This window comes from Phalacrocorax aristotelis, chromosome 7 (assembly GCF_949628215.1).
Source record: "Phalacrocorax aristotelis chromosome 7, bGulAri2.1, whole genome shotgun sequence".
Lineage (NCBI taxonomy): Eukaryota > Metazoa > Chordata > Aves > Suliformes > Phalacrocoracidae > Phalacrocorax > Phalacrocorax aristotelis.
This window is the reverse complement of record NC_134282.1, coordinates 47,894,596-47,911,077: the sequence shown is the minus strand read 5'-3', so window position 1 is coordinate 47,911,077 and position 16,482 is coordinate 47,894,596. Positions and strand designations below refer to the sequence as shown.

Genomic DNA, 16,482 nt, shown 5'->3' with positions numbered 1-16,482 from the left:
GCTGTTGTGTGTGAAGGCCATTGTCCTGAGGCTTCCAACACTGCTAAAAGAAAAAAAGACAGAATTTTAGGCTGATTTTGCAATGTAATATGTTCTTTTAAATTTTTTTTTCTAGGGGAGAAGGGTGTAATGAAGTTTTGCCTTGCTGTGAAAGCGATCTGCATGTGTCTGGCTTTCCCGAGGGTGGCTTGCTGGGTTACCTCCACGCCTTTGGAGGCGAGTGACAGTAGAGCCAAGCCAACACAAAATGCCTTTAAGCCTCCTTTCCATTGCTTGCAGCCAAAAGAAACTCCTCTGTATTTGTAATTGAATGGCAGCATATGGTTTTGTTTGCAGGCAGGACACAGCTGGGAAGCAGTATCACCTGTGGAAATGCTGCATGAGGGATATTTTTTTAAGCAATTAATTTAGTGACAAAACATAACCTTCAGCAAGTAAAAAAACTTCAGATGATTGTACACAAATACCTGGGTGTGGTTTTTTTTTGTAGTTCTAAGCTCAGCTGTGATGGTAAGCCCAGTGCTGCAATATGCTGGTGACTTGTTTGCTGCCACATGTTTGAAGTGTGGTTTCTCATTTCCTCACCTCCTCTCCTTTCCATGGTCAATGGCTTTTGCTGGTGGTATCACTTTCCTATATGTCTGCAAAATAATCTTGGGGTGGGTTATTCTCCTAATTCCTCCAGCCTTCTATTTCTAACCAGATATGTAAAATTATGCATTAGTGCAGCTACAGGGAAAGTCGTTCTGCATTTAGTATGATGCCTGGAAGGACATATGGTCATCTTCTGTCTTAAGATTTATTTTAGTCATTCCAATTGCAGCTACTCTGTTCAAATTTCTCCATGCATGTTGCTGAAGAACTGCGTTATGGGTTTATTTCTCCTGCTGAAGCTGTAGGTTTTGACCTGGATTTTTTTAGTCTCCTTTCACGGGGATTTTAAGGAGAGGGCATTAATACACCATTAGAAAGCTCGTTCATTCTATCAACGGTGAGTTCCAGAGCTCATTCAGTATGAGTGGGGCTTGTGGGACAAAGTGTGTGCGAAAACCTGTGTCTCACCCAACACCACAGGGTGAGAGTAAGCTATTGCAGATCTGAACTTTGTAGGAAGACACTTGGGAAAAAATGCCAAACAAGGGAATATAGGTAATTAAAAAAAACCTCAAGCCATTGTTTCTTTCCATTTTCAGACTTTTTGCTACAGGTAGAAAAAGGGTGGGGAGAGGGGAGGGGAGCAAAACCCCAAACAGTGAAGGGCCTTTTTCAAATAACTGTGTTATAACAAAAATTGAGGAGAGTGGTGATGGGTAATGCAATGCAGTAATGTCATATACCACTCATAAGAAAAGGGCAATATTCCAGCTCAGTAATTCCCTTGACACTAGGAGAGAACAATAAACTTGTGAAAGACGTTGCTATTTTAGTTCTCTTTGCATGAAATTCGTGGCTCCAGCAGGAATTCATCTGTATATGGCCAGTTGGTCTTCTCTGCAGTCCCCCCCACTTGCTGTTACTCTGTCTTTATTTATCTTGTATAGTTTAGAGCAGGAGCACGTTAGTTCCTGAAACTCAATCCTCTTGATACTTCTAAGCACTTAATAAATTAACATTTTGTAAAAACCTGAGTGCGGGGGAGTGCCCTTGAGGACACTGTGCTTTGTTGAATAAGTAGTGATGTGTTTTTGGAAGCTTGATTTTATTTTTATAGTGTAGCCGTATAGGAGGAAGCGATGCAGCCCAGCCGAAGGGGGTGGATGTGTGCTCCCTGGAAATCCTTGGATTTCTTTAAACTTTTACAGCTTATGTGTTGTTTGTCTAAAGGGTGAGGATCTGAGGATTGTCTATAGTGCAGGTTGTCCCACTGTGGGATATTTATTGGTGGCAGCGTTACAGCACAAAACAAAGTCTGTTCATGGCTTACTCGCTTACAGATAAGCAGCATAAATAGTGCTTCTCTAATTTCTGTGGAATATATGTAATTTGGACTTCCTGGTGAAGTGTTACTCCAGAGCCTTGAAGTCACAAAATTTAATCCTTTCCAAGACTGAAGTCCGTACAAACCAGTGTTAGAGAATGTAACAGACTTTACTTTGTACAAAACCATTTAAAAAAAAAAAAAGAAAAAACCCAACAACAACAAAAAAACCCGAACCCTTCTTCTTTGCCTTTCAGCCTGGCGATGCTGTGATGCGTCCTTACAGCTGGAAAGCCGTCCCGCTTTCTCTGCATTTCTGCTTATCTGTTCGAATGCTTTCCATGCGATCTGTAACTTAATCAGGTTCTTCATGTGTTCTTTGGCTGTTCTTTCCTACCCGCAACCACAAGCTCTTTATGGCTGAGATTGTTTTTTGTACAGCTGGGAGTGCATGGTTAAAGCTTTGCAAATACAGATCATTGTTTCTAAAATCAAATGCTAAAATTAAAAAAAGAAAAAGTCAAGTGCTGAGATTCAGGTAAGGTTCAGCAAAGCTTAAACTTGAAGTGTATCTAAAACTGAAGTTTACCTAAAAAACCTTTAAAACTGAACTTGAAAAGCTTGAAAAAACCTCAAACACTTCAATTTTAAGTGTTTAGTGCATAAGGGAGAGGGGAGGGGGTAGGTAGGCTTTCCCAGATATATACTACATGGTTTAACTGCCCCTTGTCGTCCTGCTTGTTGCAGCTCTGGTCAGTGGTTGTTGAGAGTGGTCGTTCTTGTTTCTGCCCATCCTGTAGCTCTCCTTTATGCTTCTTAAACAAAAAAAAAAAAAATAAATAAATTCCTAAACAGACTACTCTGAGGCTAGGGTCTTGAGAATAGCACAATGTTTTCTTTCTTACATACTCCTCGTATGGTTTGTGGAGTGAAGCAGCAAGGAGTGGATGCTGGGAAGCATGCAAAAGCTGGGTGGTGAAACTGGCATTTGATGTAAACCTAGTGCCAAAAAGAGCAAGCCTGAACAGGGCGTGATGGGAAAATCAAAAAGCTATTTTAGCATCTCCTAGCTATGTGGTGTTCAAAGACGGTCAGCGTTACTGCTTGTGCGCGGACTGGGTTGATCAGGGGGACCATTGGCCGCATTTTCAGATTTGTCCTCAAGATATATACTTTGCCTGCGATGTCTAGAAGAAATAAGCCAACTAATTAACGTTAAATTAAATGGTAGCTGGGAGTAGTGGTTGAAGAGGATTTATTGCTTAGGCACTTGGTGTTCGTATCCCTTCCCTCTGCCTGTGCTTGTTTGTAAACTCTTCAGGGCAGAAACTTTGTTTGCATTGACATTTTTACAGCACATAACCGATGGAGTCCTAATCCTGGCTGAGGTTTTGGGAACCACAGTAAAGCAAATAAATGCTTTTTCTCTTTCTTTCCCCATCAGATGTTACCATTCCCAGAAGAATCAAGCATAGCTGTTTGTCCCCTTCCATGAAATTTTGTGCAAAATAACACTGAAGTTCTCTAGAAGAAACTTTAATACCACTCACTGTATTAATTCTCTACTGCTTAAAAGAGCAGAAAGGTATCCTTTCCATTTGGAGAAGACTTCAGTAGCTTTCAGTTTTACTGACCTATGCAGATCTTTATACTCTCTAAAACCACTGTTGCTTTTAAGACCTTGAACCTGGACTTTTATTTCATGTCCTACTTGCGAATTTGCAAACACAAGGGATTTCACTGTGTTATCCTAAGTGGAAAAACTTAATACAATTCCAGAAACACTGCAAGGTAAGTGTCTGGATGGCTGTAGAGCATGTGATAAACCTCCCAGGCACTGAAATTCAAAAGATTCAGCTATTTGCAAGAAACAATATGAATGTCTTAAGTACAGGCAACTGCTACTGGAGCAGAATCTGCTGGCTGCTGTGAGGGTGCTGATAGCATGACTACTTGTGGTGGGTGGGAGCTGGGCAAGGGAGGTGGGATTTATATTTGGCTATTGTTAGTTTGGATTTCAGGGCAGTTCGTGTGCAGTCCAGGTCTGATCTCGCAGTAGGGACAGGTATTCTCACTGCAGTCTGTGATATCTGATAGAGCAAGTGCTACCTGCCCAAAAAGATAGAACTTTCTTTCTGGGGCTCAGAGCAGGCATCAGCTTGAAGGATGTACTGCTCTAATACAGGAGAAAACACTTGAGCCTTTTTTTCCTCTTTTTAAATTTTCCTTATTTTTACAGTTAAAGTAGTCCTGCTTACTAATATGGTCTTTCTTTTGTTTTCCTTTTTCTTACTCTATTAGTTTGGGGTGCAGTGGGTTTTTTTAAAGTCTCTCAGAGGCTGCTCCCTGCCTACCCACTGGTTGGAGACGTTCACTTGTCTAGAAACCTAAATTTAGTCCTTTGCTGACACAGAATATTTTTTTGGGCTTATCTGTCACTGTTTTTCTCATGTGCTTTTGCCAAAGCACTTCCTAACAAGATAAAATATCTTCCAAACCCGCCCTCTCCTTGCAAACTAAGTTTGCATCCTTTGAAAAATCGGACTGACGTGTATTGTGATATGAGAAGTCATTTTAAGTTACTGATGTAAGGGCCGACTAGTAAAATAAGAGGGAGGGCGAAAAATCTTCCTTCAGGAAGCATTTTCAGGATTTTTGTTCTCTTGTTTGATAAGACCAAGTATTCAGCAGTGTCACCTTATTTTACTGCTACTGCTGTGCACTTCTCTTGCCAAAAGAAAACGGAAAAAAAACTGGTCATGAGTTTGGATTCATAGGCCTCCCGTTCTTTCCTTGATGAGAAGCATCATTATTATCCCTTCTTTACGCATCAAGTATTTACTTCTTTCAGACTGTGTGACTTGTGGCACTTCGGCTACAGCTAAAACCAACTTTACCACAGAAAGAGGTTACCCAGTAGGAATTTTAATGCCAACCCATCCTTTCCTGATCTTTCTCCTCTTTCACATTTCTCTCTGCTCAGCTGCTGTCAGGCATCTGCCAGGAAGATGATGGAGCAGGACAAATTGCTCTGCAGTTCTGTTGGATGGCAAAGGTCCGAGGATGCCATCTCCCTTTATTCCTTGGAATACAGGAACCAAAATGCTCTGTTGAGGGCCTGCTCTTATGCAGCTGGTGTTTTGTTCAGATCCGAGACCTTTGCTGCAGCCTGTTTGAGCTAGACAGCACAGGAAAGCTCTTTTTACTGGTTTCCACCAATGGTCTTAACAGTATTAGTAAGAATGTTCCTCTTACTGTCTGCTCCATAAAAAAGGACTGAGGAAAAACTTCATCAAAGGAGCTTGGGCAGTGTTTGGTGTTGGGACTTTCAACTAAAATGTCTTGAGTGTATCAAGCATGATGAGTGACATAACATCTTCTCACTTTGGATAAACCTGGCAGAGTAGACCTTGTGATGGAGCACATGAACTGTTGTTTCTCCTTTTTAGAAAGGTGTGATGGGTGTTGGTGGCAGGTGCTGGAATGGCCTTTTGTACAAAAATTGTGAAAGCAGGGATGGGGCTGACAGCTGATCAGTCCTATGGCATTGCAACCCAAATGTCAAATAAAGAAACATTAGTTCTGGTGTAACACAGATTCCTCTTTGCTGAAAAGGGTGTGCTAAAGCACCTGTGAAGCATTCAGTAAGAAAGGAGACAAGAGGTCCAGCTTAGATACCCAACCCTTCCTGTCAACACCTCTCAGCCTCTCAAATCTGTGTCGGGGAGGGGGGGTGGGGGGGTGGGATGGGGGTGGGATGGGGGGGTGGAAGATATAACAGTCTAGATCTGCTACTGCTTTTTGGGGTTAGGTGCATGCCCCAGGCTTGCACTTAGGGCCTTCCTTCTCGTTTCATGAGGCTTTGGATGAGACTTTTTAGAAAATGTTGGCTTGATGACTGTGTAGAGCAAACAAAGTGGGGCAGGAGGGTGGTGAGAAGTTGGCTGGTGCCCCGTGGGTTTGCCGAAGCAAAGCAAACAGCTGTGGTTGAAATCCAGGTGTGATCTCCCGGAGTTTGTGCTTGTTAATTTTGCTTTTTGAGTGAATGTAGATGTAATTTGCTTTCAGGTCACAGAAGTTAGTGCGTGTAATGGCAAGAGGGACAACAACATACCTGTGAACTGTGATAGGGAAGAGATAAAGCTGTTAAATGACAAAAGAGGGAGGAATATATGAGAGTACATGAGAATAACTTCCTTTCCTTGGAGCAAACACCTGAGAAACTGAAATAGGTGATAAAAATAAAAAAAAAATTAATTATTTGGGAGTAGAGAGAAACTTGAGGAGTAGAATATACGTATTGCCTGTGGTGTCTTGGGCAAATAGAAACCTATCATGTTCCGTTTTCCTGCATTTTCATGTGACATCCTTTAACTTGAACCTTATCCTATAGAAGGCCAGTAGTAATACTGCTAGTGTAGGATGATGGCTGAATTTTGGGGATAAGGAGTAATCCTAGTAGTTTTGGTAAATGCAAAAGAATAGGTTCTTTGTCTTTGAAGTTATATCACACTGTACCTTTTGTCAACAAAAAGAAAAGTTATTCAGTTACTTGTCAAGACTTGAAAAGATGTGGTGAGAAAACAATCCTTTTTATTAACTCCCTTTAAACATTATCTGAGGCACAACTGTTTTGATTCTATGCTGTAGTATTTTTTTTTAAGTCATCCAAATACTATCAAATTGCTGCGTTAGACTACAGGCCTTAATTTTGCTTCCTGAGGGAACAGGTCCATTCCAATGAGACTTTTTAAAAATCCAAATGTGGAGTGGGCTTAAAATGGAGTTTTTCCAGCCATGATTTAATTTCCGTAAGATGCAATAAACGCTTTCAGCTGGATAATGTTTTGGTACCTCTGTTCGAGATGCCCAGGTTCAGAGTAGGAGAGAGAGGCTCAGGTAGGTCATGAGGGAGATTGTTAGGGTTTATGCTTTTTTTTTTTTTTTCATTTTCTTTTTAAGCCCTCAGTAGGACTGGGAACAGCAAGAGCATGTTGTAGGGCAGAAGTGAGAATTTCTTGCAGTTGTGTTTGAAGCTCACCTGCCCAAGTGACAGCTAGTGCTACTAGGCCCCTATTTTCATAAGTCAGTCTTTGTAAGAGCTGAAAATACAGGGGAAAACTATGAAGCATAACCATTTTGAGATATTCTTGCTGTTGGATGGGGAATCTTTAGACTGGAAACAGGGATGAATTTGACTAGATTTAAAGCTTCTGCAAAATATTTGTCTGTCCCTGGCTGCGCTGGAGGACCTTTTGCAGAGGGACTGTGTTTTGGTGAGCAAGCTTGGCAGGTAGCTCAGGCATTTTAAAGCAACTGGTACAAAACATTTCTTTGTAAAATAAGGAGTGTGTGAGGGAGCAAGGGTAGCAGGAATCAGCTAAGAAAGCTTAGGCTGCGGTTTAATTTCTGTCTCAGTAAAGGCAAACTGTGGGATTTGGAAGGGAACGAAGTATGAACAAGATTCTGTTTTTTCTGTGTGAAAAGCAGAGTGGCATTTCATCAGTTTTTAAAAAAGGGTTTGAAGTATTTACAGAGCATTACCAGTACTGCAGACATGAGCATCAGCAGAAATTCCATTTTTAATTTTTTTGCATTCCTTCATCTTAGGATCCTGGACTGCTTAATACACATATTAAATGAAAGCTTAAGAGCTTTGTTTTAAGGTGAATATTTCCTACTGCAGTGGAGAAACTAATGCAAATGAACTTCTGGTCCAGCTGATTCAAAGCTCAATGCAAATATCTTTCACCAGGTTATACAGAAATTCCAGGAGCAGACCTGAAATAGGAATTTTTCTTGACTAAAGTCACCTCGGTGGACAAGTAACGGTAGCTTTTGACTGTGAAAAGTGCTGATGCAGAATCATGAGCTTCGTCTGTTCTTGAATAAACAATTCAGCGGGAGGGGGGGAAAAGGCACCAAAATAACTTGGGCAAGGTAGTATTTGTCAGAGAAATTGGTTTTCTCCAACAGCGGTGAGAATTACAAATTTTTACAAATATTTTTTTGGGCAGGAGTGGGGGAATGCATGGGCAGATAGCAATTAAGGGTTTAATTGTCGTAAAAAAGGAGATTGGACATGAAGGTTGCTAGGAGGAAAGATAAACTGAGATGGACGTGAAGGAGCGGGTTTCACTAGGATTATCCTCAGCTCCAACATTCAGACAAGCACTTTGCTCTAGAAATCATTTTAGAGTTGTCTTTGCTTAGTGTGAGCATGAATTAAAAAAGTGACAGATCTTTTTTGATCTGAAAGAGAGAAAATAGGCAATTGTTGTGTAAAAGTGACTATTGGAAAAAATAATGTAGGGGTGCTAATACAGCTTCAGAAATTTAATGTTCTGCAGCATGTGAAGAAGTACTTACAATTTTACAAAGAAGTCTTAAATTTGTCTCTTCTTTTTTGTTTCAGTGCTCTGAGGTCATGAAACTTAATCCACAGCAAGCTCCATTATATGTGAGTACAAAATTTAAACAGTTTTTTCCACTCTTTGTGATTCACACAAAATATTCCCCTCCACCCTTTCTGGAGATGATGCTCCTTTTTTCTTTGTTCCCCAAAGACCTTATTTGTTATTTCAATTGCAAATGCTCAGTGGTAACACTCAGGTAAGTCACAGAGCTCCTCTGTCTTTCCAGCAGATAATTTTAAAGAGGTTTTGAGACATGTAGTAATGCTGTCATCATGCAGGCATCCTGCTTTTATTTTTTAATTCCCCAAAGCACGCTTGAGCGCGTGGCTGTGCTCCTGTGACTCGATGTGTGGAGAGGCCGTAAGAAGAAATTGCTTGTGTCGAAAATAGGGCATCCCGGTGTGCAGCGGTTGCCCGCTGTGGTGATAATTTTCTGGTCGGAGTTTTAAACGTGGCAGGGAGGAACTGGAAGCAGCAAACGGCTCGGCTGTGCTGCGAGTGCTGCAGCAGGAATGGTTTACGTCAGCCTCCTGGAAGCTTGTAACCTCGATGGCTACATTAATAAGGAACAAGCTTCCTCTCGCTCTTGAATAGCAGCTTTGTTGCAGAACATGGGGGACTGTCAAATTAGACCTGGATTTGTGGGTATGTACGCACGTGTGTTAAATTTGTGCCAAAGCTGCCAGCCAGGCTTGTGACCGTTCATTTTCCATATCGCCTTGCCGTGCTCGGAGCAGGGTAGGCTGATGGAGCCATCCTGTGCTTATGGTCCTACCCACAGAGCTTGCTAACAAGGTTAGAACTGGATGCAAGGATGGAAAACTTGGAGGGAAAATTGCTTGCAAATGTGGTTTTTAAGGGGTAGGAGGGAGAAACAATCAGGGCTGGTGATAACCCTGTATTTTGGACAGTGTTGTGTGTTGTAAATAATGGATCATATTGACCTTTAATGCCATGGAAGCTTTTAAATTTTGCCTACTTTTAATTACCAGCTGGAAGCTTGTATTGGAACTTATTCTCTACTTACTGAACTAAGCCTTGTGCTTGCAGCAAGATTAACACTACGTAGTGTGACCTGACTTCGGCGGAATGGCTTTCCTGGAGTACGCTGCCATATTCTGCATTACTGTGAAACTAAATGTTGCCTGAAATTTGTTAAATCACAAGCCTACTTAATACACCTTGACTTTGAAGAAACTTAATTTAAACTTAGGACACACTAAAAGGGAATGAAACTTTTATGTGCAAATATATGATGTAGACACTATGGTAGAAACACATGAATGGTAGAAAGCAGCATAAAATTATTCTTATGTCTTTTGAACAGTGTATGAGTTAACTAATCCGGAGGCTTTGTTTTCCCAGTCTTATCTTCTGACTTGGTTTATTTTCCCACCATTTTGTGTGGGTTTGTATTTAATATGTAATACTGGAGTGGCATACTTAAAAGTCCTCATCCTCACGTGATAGTGAGGAGGACTGGGCTGAGGTCGAATGTAGCCCAGTGTAAAATACTGATTATATGGCACTCAGTGTTTCTTTGCAACGCCAGCAAGTCGATGACAAAAAGAGAAACCCAAGGACCTTGAAAATTCAGTATTTAGTCTTCCTGTTTCCTCTCAGTGTAAATGCTTTGTATGTTGTCAGATGAGTTTTGTTTTCTGCATGTTGTTAATTGACAGTTCGGCTCATCTGAGAGTTGTTAGGTGTGAGCAGAACATAAAGAAAAAAGTATTTTCCTAGTATTTTTATTTTTTTAAAGGCAGACACAACAGTCCTGGCCATTGGTAGGTGAATACCAACCCTCACCAGGTTCCTTCAAAGTGATGTCAACTCTGGTTTCTGGGTATAGGCTCCTAGAGCTTGTTTTCAAATAACTGACAACAGTATCCTGTGGATTTCTCCATAAGGAATTTCATCTCTGAAGAACTGGAAATTACAGGCAGTACAGACATGTCAGGGATCTCCCTACATTTGTCTACTCTAAGGAAAAATTGCTTCCCTCTGATTTCACCTTTTTGTCCTTGACACCTTTGCATTGCATCCTTTATGCTCTTTCAAGCCAATAGACTTGATTCAAGATTACTGGATTTTATTTATTAATTTTTTAAATCTTGCATGAGTTTCATCCTGAAAGCTCCATTTGGTGGTAGTTTTTATAAACACCTCCTTCCTTTTAGGATGAGAAAGTAAAAAATTATGACCTCCAGTTCAGTTCCTGGAAGCCAATTAGAGAGCTGGAGCACATTTTATCCTATCTGATAATTACCCAGTTGCCCAGATGAATACCTTAAAATTATGGAAAGTGTTTTGGTAATCTGAGATGTCTGATGTACTCGGGACCAAAGTTTTGTGGGTGATGGAAAAGACTGTACTTCCACATACGCACTAATAGAGAGATAGAGATTCCTGTATTATTCAAGTCAGCGTACATAAATAGAGACAAGACCACCTGCTGCATCCTTTTTGGTACTTTTCTTTTGGCTGCTTGGACTTTTATTTACCTCTTCTGTAAAATTCAGCTATCCTGCCTCTGCAGAGCTTGTGATCGCAGCCCGTAATGGTGAGACTGCTGGCCCTTGTAAGTGTAAAGATTAAGAGATAAGGTGGGAAAACACATCCTGTAGGAATAATGAGTGTCATGTTTTTGTGATTAAATAAGTCTGTCCCATTTAAACATTGCCTGATTGTTTGCTGGTTAATGAGGTTGCCAGGAACCAGAGCTAAGTGTTATATTGCTGTGGGTTTGGGCTGGGACAAGAGCTCAGCCTATCCTCTGCAAACAGATGGTCCCTGGCTTGTTCAGTTGGTCCCCCCAGGAGCATCGTCTCTCTCACCCGGAGCTGTTTGTTACCTGCCCCAATGCTGTTCAGTGATCTCTCCTGGCCCTGCAACAGCACAGTCATGGGGCAGAGGAGCTTGTGCCAGGAGAGATAGGGCTGCGAAGCATTCCTCAATATAGCATAGGGAAGGTTCACCACAGCGCGATACCGCTAATGCTGGTGCTTCAACAGGCTGTAGATCAAGCAGCTATCCCATCTGTACCACTGGCAACACGTAATTGCCTTTATAAAAGGCAGTGTTACTTTGCAGAGTCTGTGGCTTAATCCTGTGGTGTGAATTTGAAGTAAAGATGTACCGACCCACTCTTTCCTTCCTCAGGTGTCTCGATGGGGTACTAATGTGAGCTGCTGTCTTGCTGGCAGCAGCGATGTTCTGAACAAGTAGGGTAGTAGAGTGGGGAAGTCATTGACAAGGTCTTCTGTGGTTCACATAACTGATGATGAAGGTTTGAGTGCTCAATATTACAACACTGGTCTTAAAACTTTGTGGTACAAGCTTGACTTTAATGCAGAGGTGGTCTGCAGAGCCATAATCAGCATAGCATGGGGAGGGTTTTAACAGAATGAGCTTTATCTCCCAGCTTTCTCACTAGCACGGGTTACAGTTACAAAAAGCAACTGTCACTTGACTGGATTGAGCGTATCTGATTTCTGTTGCTGCTGTTATCATGGGTTGTCTTCTTTCCAATGTGTATGGATATTCTGTGGGAAAGGGGATATTCTATAATACAAGGTCCTTAATATACATTGATTTCTGCAGGTGCATTTTACTGCAGGATGTGCAAAAAAAGTCCGTGTGTCTGGACAGTCCTTTGGTTGCCTGCCTCAAACTGTAGTCGGGAACTTCTCTGTTGATGCACAGATGCCGGATTAAATCTCAAACTGTCTTTACTTACATACTACTTGTATTTCAGTGCTGTCCCATCGATATGGGAACTCTATTGAGCACAGGGTAGTGGGTGAAGGACAGTGTTTCAGACATTATTTCTGATCTGCCTGGGGCTTTGTGCTTGGGAAGCCCAGGGTCTCAGAGCTGAAGGACGGAATTGTTCCATTTGCTGGTGGGGCTCTGGTGGAATGGGAGGGCTGCAGAAGTCTCTGACTGATGGCAGGTGGGAAGTTAAGAGCTTCAGTTTTGTTTGTGTTAAATACTTGTGATGACCTTGCTGATCATCACCATTTTATAGAGTTGTATCTCTCCACCAACAAAAGTCAAAATTTCAACTTCAGTATTGTAAGGTACTTCCTAGCTATTGTCGGTATGCTATTGGAATACCTAGATCATCCAGGAGTATGTGGGTAGGAAAAAAGGGTTACCGTTGCTGTAAACAACGGAGTTTTATTATTGAGTGACCTTTTGTATTGTTGTGATTTGTTAAGTTCTCTGTTTAAAAATGAAATAATTTAAGTTAGTCACTTAGCTTAAACTCAACTGTTGCTAACATCCAGGCAAGAGAAAGAAAATCAGGAAGAGCTTTGTAAAGGTGAAGTGTTAATCTTTTTATAAATATTATCATTAATTGAAAATCCAGCAGAGTATTCAGCAGGAGATCTAATTGCAGGAGGATCAAGGACTGCAAGCTGTGCCCTTATTTCTAACCAAACTTTAATAAATACAGAGTACATGTGAGTGAATGATCAAGGTCGAGTCTTCAGCTGCATATAATGTCCTGAAAATCTTACTGACGTGTGGCTTCCGATTTCAGCTTCCGCTAGCTGTAGGATCTTTGTAATGTAATTGATTGTTCTTTTAACCCACTCGCATCTCCTGCCACTCTGAAATCAATGCTGGGTTTGCCTGGGTTTTTTTAAGAAGAATAACCTGAAAGCAGTACTGGGTATGAATGTGTTGGAACAGGACTGGTGTGACATGCAGGGGACGAGCTGGGAAGCATTAAGTGTCATCTTCTCTTGATTACTACCAAGGCTACAACCTTAGATCTGCCTTTAAGACAGGAATGTTTTTTCATGGTGATAATGATCAGTGGGTGTGAAATGGAAAAGATTAGCAGCTGGAGAAGGATGATGTATCGCTGCAAACTTTTTTCTTTTTTCCTTTTTGATTAAAAGGAATAAACTTGTTTTAAATCACAGCACTCCTCCTCTGCATGGTTTGTCTAAGGTGTGCCCACGTTATTTGGAGTGACAAACCCAAATGTGTCATAACTGGTGATTGCATGGGAGGGCAAATACTTAATTGATAAAAATGCTCCCATTGACTTTGGTCTTTAATCAGGTCTGTGCATGGAGTCTCTTGTATAAACTGCCACTTATGAGCTGTGTAACCTGCAGAGTTTCTCAAGGAGAGTTTTGATAGAGATGAGAGCTCCCACTTCTGAGCCAAAACGCCGTGCAACTTAATGAAGTATGAACTTCAAAAGCCTCAAAGAATGCACTGACCCTCTCTTAATATAACCTGGGTTTTGGGTACAGTAGGTCCTCTCGTCTGTTAATGAATGAACTACGCCTGTAGATTTCCCGGTGTGTCCTGCTTGAATCTAAAATGGGAAGAGGTTAATGCTTATAATATTTTTCTCCCACTTACATATTTCACACAGAATGATGCCCTACTGAAGTGCACTGTGTATTCCTGAGAAAAACAATTGTGATAACTTCTGATGTTCACGTTTTAAGAAAATACCCTCTTTTGAATAAGCATTAAAGGATTAAAGAAAAAAGTTCACAATACAGAGAGTTTGAGGCTTGTGGCAGCAGTGCCTGTCCCAAGCGCTGTGGTTCCCCGTGTCCGTGGGTGCAGCGAGGTGTTGTGCAGGCATGCCTGCCTGGCAGCCAGGTTGTTGCTGTGGCTGAAACCATTTCAGGTGTGCCTTGTGCACTGTTTTGTGCTACATAATTAATGGTCTTCAGAATATCGACAAAAGGGCAAAATGAAAAACCTTTATAATCCTAGAGTAAAATGTTGTCATGAGGTTGACAGCTGTGGTTTAGTTACTTTTCTACTAATGCTGAATTTGTGGTGACAAAGGCCACTGGGATGCCTGAATATCTGAGATCAGTCCAGCAGAAAAAGTAGAACATACCTCGCATGCTTTTGATGTGGGGATTTCTCATGAAAATCACTATACAAAAGCCCTGTCTTACTTTCTCTCGAGGTCCTTAGGCAAGAAGAGAACCAGCCTTGATGTTTAGTTCAGCTCTGTGGTAAGAGGATCTGATAAACCTCTTGTCTTTTATTTGTTTGGGTACTTGATTTCTTCCTAATGACAAAGTAGTTTTCTGCTCCACCTTCAAAATGTCTTTGAATTATAAATGAGTAGAAGGCCTCTGAGCGCCTTTTACAAATATTTGCTTGTGTTGCTTGTGGAAGAACCTGCTTCTTTGTTGGTTTTAAGAAAGTTGGTCAGGGCGCCTGAATAAACTGATTTTTTTTGAGAGGAGCGCATTGTAACTTGTCTGGCTCTGCTTTCATTCTGCAGGCAAAATAGTTTCCTCACTAAACTGTGCTTGACCTCATCTGTTAAGTTTTTGTTACTTAAGTCCTTGATCCAGATTCTTTTCATCTTCCACTTCCCAAATTCTGGTCTACATCATGCAAGAAGGCATCCTTTCTGTTGAAATGGGCATCTGGCAGCTGCCACCTGAGCTCTGCACCATGCTCTGGCAAGCTGCCTGCTGCTTGCCCGTTCCCGGGTACCCTAAATGAAGACTTTAGGTTGCACAGATTGGCTTGGCTTGCTTCTCTTAAGTGAGGTGTTTGCTACCTCATGAGATCTGTGCGATGTTAGTAGAGGACTTCTTGTGAATGGTCACTTCCGTGCATTTACTGAAGGCAGCTTTGACTGGAGAGGTCAGAAGAGGTCTCCTGACCATCAGCATCACCTTCTTCCAGGATGAACCATAGATTAAATTGCAGCTGAGAGGCCCCTTCTCAATGCTTCTTCCATATTATCTGAAACTGAAGATGCTAGTGATTTGGGTTGCAGGTTCTCCTCCTATAATTATCTATTTCATCTTTTATTCTGCGATTCTGTTTTGTGGGGATGAATGTGCTGGTAAACAATAAATGGACTAGCTTAAAGTCTGGGGCATTTGTCTGAAATTCTGCCCTTCAGTCACCACTGCTTTGCAGCATTACGTGTGAGCTTTAAATAATACAACTTCCAGAAGAAAGATGCCGGAGCTGGTACAAGGTAGGAGTGGGAAAGCAGAGGAGAACAACGATCCCCTCTTTTGGGGAGCTGTTAGTTTGCTTCGGCCTGTTTTCTGAAACTGCAGAAAGAATCCTTACGTTGTCCCAGGAAGAGTTTTATTAAAACCAGGTGAAATGGCAAATACCTCTTAGGTTCTGAGTTTATGGTCTTTATTTCTTGTGATAGACAATGAGCTGAAAAGACACTAGGATACTGCATCCCATCCCCAGTGTTGGCTGACCCTGTTGCCTTCCCTCTTCTCAGCAGGAATGAGCAACGAGGTCAGGACTTGGTGTTTAAGAGGTGAAAATACTCTTCAACTACTCCTCCTCTGTGGAACGTATTTATGTAGAGAGCTTGTAAATATTCTCATGTTACCTTTAGAATGACCAGACAGATTTCCCACCTTATCAATCAAGATATATGTCCCCACTTCATTTTCTGTATCAAAGTGCTGACAGTCCTTTTGTTGGAGTAGAGGCGGTTCAGACAGCAAAGCTGATGTGAGAGTAGTGGCTATGAAGATGTCAGTTTGATGAAGGCACAAAGTTTTCAAATAAACTCTCAAATCTCCTGGGCTCTACCTGCAGTGCCTCCCGTCTGCTTCTGAAGGTTGTGCTGCAGGCAATGTCTCTGCAAATGCTTGTCCTCCGCCTTGCTCAATAAAGCAATGCCATATTGTGCATAAGTGGAAAATAAAATAAGCTGTGATTAATTGTTCTGTGCAAAGATCGATGCTGTGCACTGCCATCAAGTGGCAGTACTGTTGCAGGACACGTTTTCAGTGTCTGCAGGGCTCCTGTGTTTCCGTCTTTGTTAGAAAGTGTTTTTTCTAAGCGTCGCAAAAAGTTTCATCGGTCTAGTAGTTATGATTGTGGGGGTACTTGTTGAGGAAGATAATAGTTATAGTGGTTTCTAGTCTCTAATGGCAAAAAATGTAACTTTAAAAAGTGCTTCAATCATTACGGTAGCTCCAAGTACTGTAGTTGTGAAATATTTAAAGACTGGTGAGAATATTTTGCAGCTGGCAGGAAAATGAACTCTGTGAAGCACATTCTGAGCTCTGCCTCTTTGAGGGCTTTGCTGTACTGCAGAGGAGGCTGCAGTACCAGGAAAATGCCATCCTTCTGCTCTCTTAGGCCTTTGGATGTTAG

General features: G+C 41.5%; 1 protein-coding gene across 6 annotated transcripts in view; it reads left to right on the top strand.

Annotated features, from left to right (window-relative positions):
• Positions 1-16,482, top strand: part of AKAP13 (A-kinase anchoring protein 13) — a 217,853-nt gene that overhangs the window by 56,407 nt on the left and 144,964 nt on the right. For 5 of the 6 annotated variants that reach the window (XM_075100605.1, XM_075100604.1, XM_075100603.1 and 2 more), the window contains exon 4: positions 8,334-8,378. In XM_075100605.1, coding sequence (XP_074956706.1) covers positions 8,346-8,378 — 33 coding nt within the window. In that variant the 5' untranslated portion in view covers positions 8,334-8,345. Of the gene's footprint in view, positions 1-8,333; positions 8,379-16,482 lie in introns of those variants that run through there. The other variant, XM_075100606.1, reaches the window with a different exon arrangement.